The sequence below is a fragment of the Brachycentrus maculatus genome, unplaced genomic scaffold (assembly GCF_059751285.1).
Source record: "Brachycentrus maculatus isolate JH-2025_06_01 unplaced genomic scaffold, ASM5975128v1 h1tg000007l, whole genome shotgun sequence".
Taxonomy (NCBI): Eukaryota; Metazoa; Arthropoda; class Insecta; order Trichoptera; family Brachycentridae; genus Brachycentrus; species Brachycentrus maculatus.
In genome coordinates, this window is record NW_028280762.1 from 1,062,251 (window position 1) to 1,077,500 (window position 15,250).

Below are 15,250 nucleotides of genomic sequence, written 5' to 3' on the forward strand. Positions count from 1 at the left end.
ACGGAATACCAGGAAAACTTTGGCGTGATCAAGTATTTCAAGTACTTAAAAGGGGTAAGGTCAGGAATCGGAATAATCAGCGGGTATGTATGAGGAGATGCATGAATGTGGAAGAGGCAAAAAGATGCATGAATGTTGTTTTATTCTCTCTGTCTACCCGTGCTGGGAAGCGGCGTGATGGTAAGTGGTTAAGCTAGTTTTTTTTACGCACGGTAGATGTTTAAGCTTTGTTATTTTTCCGGATTTTGTGACAGAATATACTAGTTTTCTTTGGTAATATAGTAATAGTCACGTAGAAACCGCAGACGCTAATAAATGATACATTGATAACAAAACGCAGCAAATACGAATCGCGTTGATGGGAAGGCATCCAGCTCGTATTGCACGTATCACAATCGCAAAATAAAATGGCGTCCAAATATATTTTTTTTTATTTCCAAGCCGCATTTCCTATGGATAATCTTTACATCGGCATTCTGGTAAAATTTTATTTATTTATTTTATTTTTATTTTATTTTATTTATTCGGGAATTGTACAGCTTACATATAAAAAAAAGATATAATAAACTATAGTTACATTAACAATAATAGAGATGTAACTATTGTTTATTAAATACTGTTTAAAAAATACTACCACAAATGCGCTACAATGTCTTCATTGTAATTTTCATTTTTTTTTTATAAGTAAACACTTGTAGAAAACCACTTAATGAGTTTACTGCAAAAAATCTTAAAATTAGAATCAAAGAACATCGTTGTGGACTTACTAGTAATTATTTTTCAGAATTTGCAAATCATATAATAGAAACTAACCACTCATTTGACTCAGACACACTTAAATTATTACCGTCAGTTACAAAAAAGGTCAAGTCGTGAAAAATTTTGAAAATTTAGAAAAACATGAAAATTCAAATTTTGGTAAAACGTTAATCAATAATATGCTGTTTCAAAATACGTCACCATTATTATCTATGTTTCCTTTTACAAAAACTCCCGTTCCTTATCCTCTATTTATTACCATTTCAACCGCTATATATATATATACCTAAACATTTTTTGCTCGTTAGTTTTATTTTTCACCCGTAGATGAAAACATATGTTAGTTTTCGAAACTAGTCGTGTGTAATGAAATAAAACTCATTATGTGATTATAGAGGTGTGCAATAATAATAAACAAAATCATCAATATGTCATTCCACATTGTTAATGCCGAATCAATAAATAGTATAATTTCTATTAGTTTGTGAGCTTACCTCATTTTAAATGTTATATTTCACTGTACTTAAAAATGTACAAATTTGTATTAATGGATTTGTCTGGACTACCACATGAGGTTAAATATATATTTATTAGAATTTAATTATTTTACTGCTGATTATTTTACCACCGACGTTACGCCACTGCTAACTGATGTTATGAGATACCCGCCACTGGTTTTTCCCGCGGCACACACAGCGTCTGCTGCCCACGTATTTTAATAATAACCGAACGTGATTTTGACGTAAAGAAAATTGAAATTTCGATGACAGTATTTGATTTTTATAAAAGATAATATGATATTTTATTTTTCAAATATTTATGTCACTAACATCAATTTATCGCGAATTAATACACGCTTATACTAAATTATTAGTGCACAAAGATTATCTACTGTTTTTATTTTTGTTGTATTTTTTAAATACTTTATATATTTATATATTTACTGTTTACATATACAAGATTACTACTTCAATTATTTCCATGTCGAGGGCACATTTAACAAACGCTTAATACAAGTAAAAAATGTGTATAAAGTAATTACGTCAGCGAATGCCAGGTCGTAAGCCCTGCGAATGCCCAGAAACCCATATTCTCTCAATATAAGAGATTTTTCGTTTCTGTTAAGACATATCGCTCACTTCTTTCAAGAACGTCATAAATCAAAAATCGTCAATTTTCAGTTGTGCATGTTTTCGGAATGCCCAGAAAATGTACTATATCCCAGAAAAAGAGGCATATTTTTAACTTACTATTTACCAGCTACAGGGCCGAAAGTGATGTTTTTGCATTTTGAAGAAAAGGTTTTGTTTAATTATTATTTGAAATATACCAAATATTTTTCAAATAGAGAAAAAACCTTCAGGTTTTACCTAAAAAGATATATTGCACAGTAGAAAGTTCAATAAGTGGCTTGATATTTATTTTGAATAAATTTTATTATATTTTAAAACTTTAAAAACGTTCTCCTGAAAAATCATTTTTTCGATTTATGACGTTCTTGAAAGGAGTGAGCGATATGTTAAAATGATTGAATTTTAATTACTTGTCTAGCCAAACTTATCCACGCATAGCTAGCGTGGCCGAATAACACGATGTATTTCGTTGCTAACTACGTCAATTATACATTTTAGATCTTTTTTATTTGCTTATTAATTCATAATATTTAGAATTTTAAATCTTAATTAGGAATTAATATATATTTGAAATTTCCAAATTTTAGTTTTCTCATTGTGGGTTGGTGTCCACTTAATAGTTATTTGTATTGATATCTCAGCAAAGATCAAGAAGAATATGGAAATCTAGATATTTACAATGCTTGCCTTCATGGGCTGGTTTAAGTGATCATTTTATACACGTGTAGCATTCACCATTCTGCCCATGTTTGACTACCATACTCAACAAACAAAACCCTTATCCGCATCCCAATGGTGCATAGGGCACTGCGTCATATAAACGCAATGTTATCTTGATCGTTTACACATGAAGGAAAGGTGATCAGCCCTCCGCTTCAGGTACCAGTCCAGGGTAATATTGAATAAATATGACAGTGAAAAAATCACTTATATTTATTTTACCCCCCTTGGGAATCGAACCCGCGACCTCCAGAACGGTAGCCGAGCGTGCTGACCATTACACTACGGAGGCGGACTACCATACTACTCAAATTAATAAATATTTTATTATATCAATGTAGCTTTTTTCCCAAAATCAACAGAGCACTGATTTTGATGATAGGTTTCAATATTTTCAACGTGTTGTTGAATCGTGTGGTATTACAAGGTTAAATATCAAGACCTAATGAGTATTCCTGTCAAATTTGACAGCTGTAGCTTCACCAATATGGCCGCTATTCACTTATGATGTTCGAACACACCCATTGAAAAACCCCTTTTTATTCAGGGTGGTACAAAACTAATCCTATCGGAAGATGTTATAATTTTTACAAGCGTCATCAATCATACTTGAAATTTTGTGAATTAGACAGCTGCGGTATTCAAACAGATTGATAAAACGGGCACAGCCATTTGACTCCACATAACAGAAAATTGTACAGCTCCAAATAAAGATTTCATCTCTCGAAATATTTTTTTTTAGTAAACACGTAATTCAAAAACAAAATTGAATGATTAATTTTGCGCCATCCTGAATTCATTTGTATACTGCAGATGACTAGTTCACAAATGTAAAATATGATTGACATATCGCTCACTCCTTTCAAGAACGTCATAAATCCAAATTTGTCAATTTTCAGTTATGCATGTTTTCGAAATGCCCAGAAAATGTGCTATATCCCAGCAAAAGTGGCATATTTTTAACTTAATATTTACCCGCTACAAGGCAGAAAGTGTTGTTTTTGCATTATGAAGAAAGGGTATTGTTTTATTATTTTTTTAAAAATACTAAATATTTTTCAAATGTAGAAAAAACCTTCAAGTTTTACCTTAAAAGATTTGTTACACAGTAAAAAGTTTAATAAGTGGCTTGATATTTATTTTTAATACATTGTATTTTATGTTTGAACTTTAAAAACGTTCTCCTGAAAAATCAATTTTTTTATTTATGGCGTTCTTGAAAGGAGTGAGCGATATAACGCCAATCAAAAAAAAATTCCGATGGAATTCTTAATTTTGTGCCACCAAGTATAATAAATTTGACTTAATTTTACTTAGTACACTGTTATTTCTTTTAATAATTGATGGTGTATTATTTTTTTTTCTTATGTTTTATATATCATATGAACTTCAGAGACTTATAACTTCACTTCAAAGTATGGAATATACATTAGTAAATTAATAATAATATTTAAAAAAAAAAAAAGAGTTCCAGACTCTAAAATTGTGAATTTAAAATCATTAAAATTTTAATACAAATATAAGATGTTGACGGGAAATAAGATATTAAATCGATACACATACGTTATTTTACAAAAATATGATTTAATTCTATCTAAAAATATTAAGAGCATGTTGCATAAGAAGATCATTTTTCTAATTAATATTTACATAACACATTGGAAAAGAAAATAGACATTTACCATATTTGTACATATGTACGGAGTGTATAAGTTTAACCTGTATTTGGATCCAAACATTTTACCATCAAGGCATAGTACAGTTACACACATCACAGACTGATCATTGTAAAAGCTCTTCAATGTTGGCTTTTACACGTACGCGCGTAAAACCACAAGAAACATGGCAGGGAAGGTATGTTCAATTAATTGTACCTCTCGGCTGTGAGATAAATTGATAAATTGTACCCGCCTAGTGGCAATTTCCCTTACACGCGGCTTCAGACGCTAGCTCTGTCGCTCGTGGATTCACACGCGCGGTAAAGCGCGTACGTGTGAAGCTAACTAATTATAATTAAAACTACTTTTATCTTTGAACTTCAAAGCATCTTCTCTTTTGAAATGTTCAAATCTTTTAGGAAAAAAATGAAGTGAAATATTTAACTTAATGTCTAGACTTACGTTATATAAATTTTTACTATCTGAAATTGACTCTTATATAGGTAATAAATATATTTAACATTTAAACATTCAGGAGAAATGTCTGATTTGACACACTATTTATTAAATGATAATTAAGATAATTTTAATAAATAATTTTATTAATCGTTTTCATAAGAAAAATTCGCCCATCGAAATAAAGAATTTAGTAAGTAGGCGTCATTACGCATATGCATGGATTTAAAAAATTGTATTATAGCAATGCATAAATGCATGGTAAATGCATCAACAGGGTACGCAAACTTTGCGGTAACGGGTATGGCAAGTTTAACTATTCTGATTCCTGTTATCGAAAAAACTTATTATGTCACACTTGATGACGTTACGTTTTTTAAAGTTGAAAATAGATAGTTGAAACTACTATATTCTAAGAAGAATCGTACTGATTTTCTCATGATTTTATAAATAAATTTAATTTTTTTAATTTTTAAATTCCTAATCTTACGCCTGAAATTTTCAAAGTTATATTTATATAAATAATCCATTTTAGAATTTAGGATTGTTTCTCCCCATTGAACACTGAGATGTTTCACGTAATAAATCAATGCTTTTAGTCAAATTTGACTAAAATTGACAAAATTGACTTGCGCAGTGATTTAAAATAAATCAACAAAATGAATGCAAATAAACACAGCTTATTTGAATTTTCAATATACTTTTATATTTTTTTTAAAACACATGTAAAAAAATTAACCATATATATGTAAAATAAATGCATTGGATGAAAAAATGGGCTAAAAATAATAATTTTAAAAAAATCCTCCTTTTTAAACATTTAACTACACAAGTATAAAAAATATCACTTATGAACCCTCAAAATTCGATTCAATATGAAAAATTTAAAAAATTATCGAATTTTAAAAATATATATACTTATATAAAAAAATTATATATGAGGGTGAAAAAATGACAAAAAATGATCTTAAAACCATGATTGAAAGAAATTCCTGTTTTTTAAACATTTAATTACACAAATGTTTGTTTTAAATGAGCATTGGAATTTCAATTCAATGAGAAAAATTACTCTAAATTTATACAAATTGACTCGGCTTATAACAACAAAATCATATTTTCCAAAAAATGCATTTGTGAAAACGAAAATAGGTCGAAAAATAACGAGAACAAAATGCACGATTAAAATTAATCCCTTAAATTTGAACCTATCTTTAAGAAAAATTCTGTAGCTCAATTAAATTACAGAAAATCAAAGCCAAATATGCAAAGGGCTGTTCAACGTATGATGAACTGAAGAGCTGAAGAAGGTTTCGATTATAGACCACAATGGCAAAGGATGTGACATTTGTTGCTGCAGACCAATCCACGGGATTGAAACTAAGGAGAGAGAGAGAGAGGGAGATTGCAAATAAAAACGGCTTCTTTGAACATTTAGATAAATAAAAATAAATAGATGTCAAAAATTAACCAAAAAATGTATATATGAGGATCAAAATGTATGAAGATCAGAAGCCAAATCAAGTCAAATTCAATCATTTACAATTGTTCCACTTCTTGATCCCCGTTTTCTCTATTCACAGCCTTGGACTCTTCGAAGCACATCAACTTCGACTTTTCTCTTTCGTCTACCATCAGTCTTGTCCCAATGTTTCCTCTGTTGTATCGCGGAGCAGCTGATAGCTTCCTCGTATGTCCTGCGAGCATACTGTTCGAGGAAGGCTTCCTTCCTCCACTATACTTGATTTCCCTGATATCAGAATCAGGTTTAAACCTCAACTGAGAACTAGTCAAGGAATCCCTTCGTGTCGAAACTGGACTGTCATTTACGATGGAAGTATAATTGATATGAAGGTCCTTTTGGATTCTTCGAGATGATTCAGGGGTGTTCAAAGATATGTCGTCCCAGTAGTTCATTGCTGTGTTAGTTGTCCCAATATCTTTAGAAGAGTGCTTCCTCATTTCGGTAATCAGCATGTCACAGCTGTCGAAGTCTTCACCTAGATTTCCAAATGAACTATTTTCTGATTCTCCATCGTGGTACATTATATTCTTCATAAGTTTTGATCTCTTTTTTTGTACGATTGGTTCTAATTCTGAACCAGTAGAGTCTGGAGTGATGTCGTCTTTTATTAAATGTGTGATGATATACTTGTTTGCTAGCTCAGATGCTTGATATGGGTTATCAGTAATTTTCTTGGCAGAACACACATGGAGTCTTTCTACTTCTTCCTTGACAGAATCAACCGAATGCTCGGTGGATTCGTCTTGAGTATTTCTTGTTAGGGTAACTTTCTTTTTCTTCTTGTCTACTTTCTTTTTCTTTTTAACGCCCGTTGTATCGAGATCATTATTTGTTTTATCATAGTCTTCGTCTTGGTAAATTGTAACTGCGACAACAGTATTATTGTTTGGATTAAGATACTGTAATTTAATATTATTGTCGTTATACTGGGATACTCCTTTGGATGGGGATAATAAAGTATTGTTGAGTGCTCGTTCGTGTACTGAGTCCTCCTTATTTCCAAATCCGAACAGTCGCTTAACGGAAAGTCGGAACTGAAAAAAAACGAACAAAATAAAAAAATTAAAAACTTGCCACACATTTTAAAGCACAAATATGTAAATCTAAATATATATATATATATATATATATATATATATATATATATATATATATATATATATATATATATATATATATATATATATATATATATATATATATATATATATATATATATATATATATATATATATTCGCCTATCTTAGCGCATTGACGAGAACAATGGCAGCATTCGAGACGTCGTTTTTAAAACTAAATAAAATAAAACTTTCAATTAGCCCCTGTATACAGACAAATAATAAAATCCATACTGGCAATATAGTTTTTGTGTTATAATTTTTTAAAATTAGTATATTCCATTATTATTTATTATATTTTCTTACCGAATTTCGAAACTATGAAAGCATGATTACGTTGGTAAGCCAATTTGACATTTCCGTTTATAGAATTTCGAAATCGGACTGTTACGATTTTATTTCAACATCGATTAAAAAAATAGTCGTAAAATAAAATTCATCCGAGCTTAATAAAAGCTTTTGAAAACATACATTAATTGACTTTTCTGGCTGAGTTTTGATGAGTTTTGATACAATGGTATATAAAAAAAATACTATTTATATATTTACCTGTGTGTTCATTCCCACGTAGATAATGGGGTCGTAACAGATGGAACTTTTCGCCACTAAAGCTGGAACTACCCCTAGCCCAGGTGAGACCTTTAAAAATGAACAAATTGAACGTAAATGATATTGAACAATTTCTTGCATAAAAATGTAATATTTTTCATTTTAAAAATATTTTTTTATTTTGTAATATGTTAATCTTACACTCTCTTAATCATTCATCATTCACTTTTAAGTGGTATTACATAAAGCGAACAATGAATGATAAGGAGAGGATTACATACAAAAATGTAATATCACCAAAAAACATCTCTCCAAAAATTAAATAATGATATTTTGACGATATTGATGAACAAACCAAAAAGTAGATAATATTGAACAATTTCTTAGATACAAAAATAGGATGCATTTCAATAGATTTATATTATCCACTGACACTTCGTGATGGAATTGCATTTTTAATATATTATTAGATTAAAACCAATATTTTTAGCTTTTCCACTTTTTTTATTTGACCAGCGACCGGGTTTCGTCGTTACCGACATCATCAGACTGGTCTGATGATGTCAGTAACGACGGTAACGACCAGTAACGGTAGTAACGATAACGTAGATAACGTAGTAACGGTAGTAACGACGGTAACGACCAGACTGATGATGTCGGTAACGACGAAACTCGGTCGCTGGTCAAATAAATAAAGTGGAAAACTAAAAATATTGGTTTTAATCTAATAATATATAGGATGCATTTTGTTTATTAAAAGCATTGTAGTACGGTAATCTAATACTTTCTTTATAATTCATCATTTATTTTTAAGTGGTATTACACAAAATGAATGATGAATGACAAGGAGACAGTTACAAAAATAAAATACTAAAAATCAAAAACATTTTTTTTCAAATGAATCTCAATATTGATATTATTTCTTATTTCGGACACTAGATATTTACCCTTGTAATAATAATGGGCAGAATGGCGATCGTTACGCAAATGCATAAATTGATCGCTTAAGCCAGCCAAATGCCAGGTATGCCCTGGGATGCTCAGACCTCCATCTTCTTTCATAAAAAGGGAAGAATGATACATATTTCATGTCAAGTTTATAAACCTTTACAAACTTAATTCATCCCTTTAATTTCAACTGTGTTCATTATTTGACTTATTTGGTAACTTTTGTCTAAATTTCTGTATTAAAAATATATATTTACTATATCGTGCGGCGCGAATTGTTCGATGAGCGCCAGTATAGAGTAGGGTGTCCACGCTATCATGAAGGTCAGGATCATGATGAATACCATCATGGTCACCCTGGTCTCAGCCTTCGTAACTCTACCCATCCTTATGGCGTTCTGAAAATGTAAACATTCTGATCAGTTTTTTATCCAGTGTAAAATATCTAAATAAAAATTGAAACCGTTTTGATACGATATGATACGTGGGCCATAAAATTAATATGAAGACTGACGTCATAAAACAAAATGTACTTATTGCATGTTTGTTTTGCAACCCCTAGTGCATGTTGGTCCTCGGGTCATGTGATCAACATTTTGTGTTATTGTAAGTGTGAATATAGTGCTTTGGTAGTGACGTGTAGTATTGTTTGCATGCTGTTTTAGTTATTGTCCTGACGAAGAGACGGGTACGTCTCGAAACCGATAGACAAAAAATCTCGGTGAGTGGTATATACTAATATTACTAACATTTTCTAAAAAAAATCAAAGTAAAAAGGTAATTTATTTAGAACTCACATGCCTAGATCCCTTCAAAGTATTCAACTTCCCGGCATACACAATTTACCCAACGGTGTTTTCAATTTTGGCAACAGTCAATAAAATACTAGGTCAGAAATCGTGTTGCCCCACGTTTATGGTGTAGTGATTTCAAATTGACAATATTTATTGATAATGTGCATGGCACATGTTTAATAAATTGATATACAATATTTAAAAAAATTTAGAAAATTTTAAATAAAAAAAAAAAAACTCACTCTGTAGGCTACAACCTCTTCATTAATGTCTTACTACTCTATATTAAATATTTTTAAAAAATGTAGAGTTATTCATATTTAAACTTGAATCTAAAAATTAAGACCCAATATACGATAAACTGTAATTTAATTTTCTATATAATAAGTATTTAAAAAATTAAAAAATTAAATCTTCTTAAAACACTGTTTTGCAGCGAATAAAAGTTTTTTTCCAAACAAATATTTGGTTTTGAAACGAAAAGAGTTACTGAAAAAAATAATAAAAAAAATGTTAAAATGTTTTTTCAATATATGTAAGTATATCCGTAAAAAAATCCAATATATGTTATAAAAAAATGTGCCAACCAGGTGTCTGGATTGTCACGAAGCCGGTCGCTCCAAAGTTTCTGAATTGGATGTTTACGAGTTCAGCCTTAACATCGATTTATCTTATAAATTTAATTTTAAACTTCTGTATCTGTTAGATACCTACTTTAAGACAAAATACGTATCTCGTAGTATTGCGACTAACGCAGGGTTGATACAGCATAAAACCCTATTCTCTTTTCACTTAAACCCATATCTCTTCAATTATTCTGATGCGTTCCGATAAGGTAGCCATTTCGAACTCTTTCGAGCTCAAATTTAAATTTCTCTTCGCAATTTTCTGAATCGACGAGCAATAGTCATTTCTAGATAAAATTTCTCTAATTTCAAGCCAAAATATAGGTCGATCGCGGAAATATTTAAGGGAGCTTTAATACATTTTTGATTTACCTTTTTCATCGTCCTGATGATGTTCATGTAACTGAATGTGATGATGATAACGGGAAAGATGAGGCCAAACGCAAACAGAAATATTATGTACGTGAGGGCGTTTAGTGATTGGTCCTCCCAGTTTATCGAGCAACTGAAAAAAAATACAATTAGTAAAATATTTACTTTTTAAATTTGAGTTTTACTTGGTAAATACTACTATTTCTTAAAATCTATTGTGACACGTGTTTCGATGCATTCCGCATCATTTTCGAACATCAAACAAACTGTTTTTTTTTAATGATGAGAAATGTTGTAGACACACTCAAAATGTTGTAAATAAATTATCTGGTCAAATTATAAGCTTAATAATAAAAATGAAAATGGTATTTTCTGGCGTTTCTCATGTGTGTGATTGAAATCCAGGATTTGGACCTCACATGCTAATATAAAAGTCTCTGCTTAGTAAAAAGCTTCTTTACAATTAGTTTTTTTTCATCTCACCAATAGATGTCTCTAGTGAAGTTCTAGTGATTCAAGAACAAGGTTTCTAAATTGGTTCATATATACAGAACTTCCAAGAATTTGAGAAGTGTGGTTGTCAATAATGGGTAAAATTGGTGAATGCTACACGCGTGTAAAGTGATCACATAAACCAGCCTATGACGGTCGTCAGCCCCGTAAATGCCCAGACTTCCATTTTCTTCTTCATCTTTAATGAGGTGTCAAAAAAATAAGTTATACTTAAATTAAAAATGGACAGATATTACCACAAACTGCCAAATAAATTAATGAAAATCATTTACATTTTGATTTCTCAACATAGATGAGGAAGAATATATTTCAGAAGAAATATTTGTATTTAAAAATAAGTGGATAAATCCAGTTTTGTAATCAAGAATTAGGATACCCAAATGTTGTGAATAAGATAATTGGTTAAAATTATAGGCCTCATGATAATTGAAAATAGTGTTTTTAGGCGTCTTCCAGATTGCAAAATAAATCGGAAAGAATCTTACATATATTTTAATTAGGATCTTTGGTAAAATAAAAAGCTTATTTAAATCAACCATGGATACTCACACATGAAATAACGGGTCAATATGTCATATGATATTTTACATGATATTTATGTTTGTATTTTCATCTGCTGATGAGAACAGACGATGAAATATATTCATTTAAATTTTAGTTCTGCCTTAAATGCGTCAAATCGGGGATAAACTTGCCAACGATCAACCCAGATATTTTTTTATAATTAAAATGTAACTTTATTTTAAAATCACTATAAATGTGTCACCTACTTTCAAAGTCCGCCAGATCCAATTTTGTAAGATTTAAAAATAAATACTCCATCGGAATGCCAATTGTGGGTTTTATTGTTTAAAATATTTATATACTTGAAAACCCTGCTAAAAAATACTTAAAAACAGCGTCGTTTTTCAAATTCCGCTATATTCATGGATCTCTCCTTCTGACCCATATCGGCCAATCAGAGAGTGGGGATAGGTAAAAAATTGAGTTGACGTAATTATCGGTTTGTGTATCGTATTTTTTTAATACTGAAAAAAAATCTTTTTTTTTTTAAATTCACTATTTCATAATATTTTATCCAAAGATACACAAATCATTTTAACAAAAATGTTACCCGGAGAATTTTGCAATTTTTTGGAAAATCGACTTACATGGATCTGGCGGATTTTGAAAGTAGGCGATAAAAATATTTTATTTTAACTTAATTATAATGTCTACCAGTTTCGAAACTAACCACTTCTATATCAAGACTGCAATCTTGATAAAGAAGCGGTTAGCTTCGAAACCGGTAAACATTATAATTAAGTTAAAATAAAATATGTAAAGTGATTTTAAAACAAAATTACATTTAAATTATAAAATAAAAATAAAAATATAGATTATTATAGATGTTTTTAAAAGAAACTGCTACGATCACTCATAATATTGACTAGTCGAACTTAGGACCATACAAAATTACTCATGCAGTCAAAGTTCAAAACTCACTACATAGTTTGTTATACGTATGAAAGGTTTTCGTTTTGAGTTGATTCAAAATTGGCGGAATTACTGTAGACACTCGTATGAACCTTCCGTAATAATTGACATATGATATTTTGGGTAAGTGAGATATCAGAACGCTTCCGTAATTAATATGTTGTCAGACGCAAAGCAATCATGAATATTTTGATTTGTTTATTATATCCCTGTTATTAAAATATCTTCCAGGAAAAATAATTATTTATACGAACATGTGTATAAATAATATATCGATATGGAATAAATAGTTACGTAAATTAAATATCGTAAAAGGAAGAACGAGAGAATTGGATTTTTTCTGTCTCATTTATTATGTAAGCTACAGTTATGTCTATCATTTCCCTCTCTTCAATAATATATTTGTGAAGATCAAATAACAGATAAGAAATAAGTTGAATATAATATCCTGAAAACTTTTTCTTCACATTTTTTATCGTCAAAACTTTTTTCTTCCACTTTTAGTTTCTTAATGTAAACACGATTAGATTCGAGAACTACTGATGTTGTCATCAACATGTGAAAATACAAACAGTGTTTTTTGTGGTTCTCGAAACTAGTCGTATTAACATTAATCACGTTTGATGTATTCTTTTAGTATTTTAATGATTATATGATTCTAACATTTTTTGAGATCTCAACATAGATAAAGAAGAATTTGAAGGTCGGGTTATTTACACGGCTTACGACTTGTCATAGGCTGGTTTACGTGATCACTTGTCACGTCAGGAGTCTGATTAATCGGCATGTATGTATGAGCAGATGCGTGAGTGTTGAATAAGCGAAGATTGTTAGCAAAGACAGACTGGTACGGCGCTCTATTCTCTCTGCCTACCTAGTTTTTTTTTTCCGAAAAAGACATTGAATAATATATCAATCAAACCCTTACCCGCACCCCAATGGTGCATAGGGCACTGCATCATATAAACGCAGTTTTATCTTGATCGTTAACACACGAAGGAAAGGTGATCAGCCCTCCACTTCAGGTACCAGTCCAGGGTTATATTGAATAAATATTTGAGTAAAAAAATTACCTTTACTTATTTGACCCCCTCCAGGGAATCGAACCCGGAACCTCCAGAACGGTAGCCGAGTGTACTGACCATTAATTACACTATGGAGGCGGACTGAATAATATGTAAACGAAATTTCATAAACTGTATTTTTTTATGGAACTATCGAGATAGTGATAAAATTATTCTACCGCATGTAAATCTAGACCAATTGACAAAAAAATTCGGGAAAAATCACGTTTATTAAATCTGTAGGGTAATGGAAAAGGACCAAGGTGAGGTATTTCCAGATTTAATAAATTGACTTTTAGATTTATTTGTAAATTTAGGGACGAACTCTTCCATTTTCATGTTTTTTGTATGAACAAAAAACTGCCATTCATTTAAGTTCTAGATTATCCGAGTACTTTTCCATATTTCAAGGGTATAAACGTAATTTATTTGTTATCAGTTTATGCGAATTCGATATCATAAAATTTTATCTCTCCGTTATTTTTTAAGGGTCTGTTTACAAACAAAATATAAATGAAATTGTAGTAGAACATTAAAAAAAATTGAACAAGAAGTGCTTTTACGATTTAATTAATGTTGACCTTACATTTCAACAACAAAAATACAAGCAAAGCTTAAATTTTTAGAAGCTTTTATTCGGATAGGATATGATGATAGGTAAAGATGAAAAAAATAGATATGAAAATCACTTTGTTATTATCTTTACGATTTGGCATTAATTTTGTAGAACAACACGATCATTTATATAAAAATAAAATACTTCTCAAATCCCACTTTCGAGATTATCAATGTCAACACGGACTAGTGTCGTTTCAAGAATTACAGATGTTCTCATCAAAATGTAAAAATACATTAATTGATTCGGCATTGTTAGTGGTAATATCAATCCATTTTTAATTTAAATTTTACTTGGCAAACACCAATATTTCTTAAAATCTATTGTGACACGTGTTTTGATTCATATTTATTTGATGCATTTTCAAACACCGCTTTTGATTATAAATATGTACTTAGTAATATTTTTTTAAATGATGCGGTATGCATCGAAATGCGTGTCACGATAGATTTTAAGAGAAAGCGGTATTTTAAAAAAATATATTTATTTGGCAGTCACCCAGTGAAAGGATGTTTCTGTTAAGTATTATTTTTATTCACAAACAAAATAATAACAGTACATAATAATAAAAATTAATACAAAATTTCATCGTATAAATGCGTTTAGCTATATCATTAACCAATTCAAACATAAATTAAAAATGTGAAAATATAAACTGACAAGCATTACATAATTTATAATAAGTTCTGATAGAGGTATAACTGGAGATGTCTGGTTAGAACAATAGTTTCGAAACTAGTCGTGTTTATATGAACAAACTCAATTGTGGTCTTATACAAGTGTTTTATTTTTATATTCAATTTAAAAATACAACACAATCGTTAAGACTATACCGAGAATTAATTTTATAACAATTAATAAATAATATTTTTTTGACATTTCATCAAAGATGAAAAGGAATATGGAAGTCTGGGCATTTACGGGG

At 30.2% G+C, this 15,250-nt stretch overlaps 1 protein-coding gene across 1 annotated transcript in view; it reads right to left on the bottom strand.

The window, feature by feature from the left end:
- Nucleotides 1-6,262: 6,262 nt before the first annotated feature.
- The window catches only part of LOC148313609 (uncharacterized), a 52,870-nt gene continuing 43,882 nt past the window's right edge, over nucleotides 6,263-15,250 (bottom strand). Inside the window, exons 5-8 of the mRNA XM_088259816.1 lie at nucleotides 10,657-10,789; nucleotides 9,122-9,262; nucleotides 7,917-8,006; nucleotides 6,263-7,282 (exon numbers count right to left, since the gene is read on the bottom strand). Of these exons, the coding sequence (XP_088115942.1) occupies nucleotides 6,263-7,282; nucleotides 7,917-8,006; nucleotides 9,122-9,262; nucleotides 10,657-10,789 (1,384 nt within the window). The remainder of the gene's footprint in view (nucleotides 7,283-7,916; nucleotides 8,007-9,121; nucleotides 9,263-10,656; nucleotides 10,790-15,250) is intronic.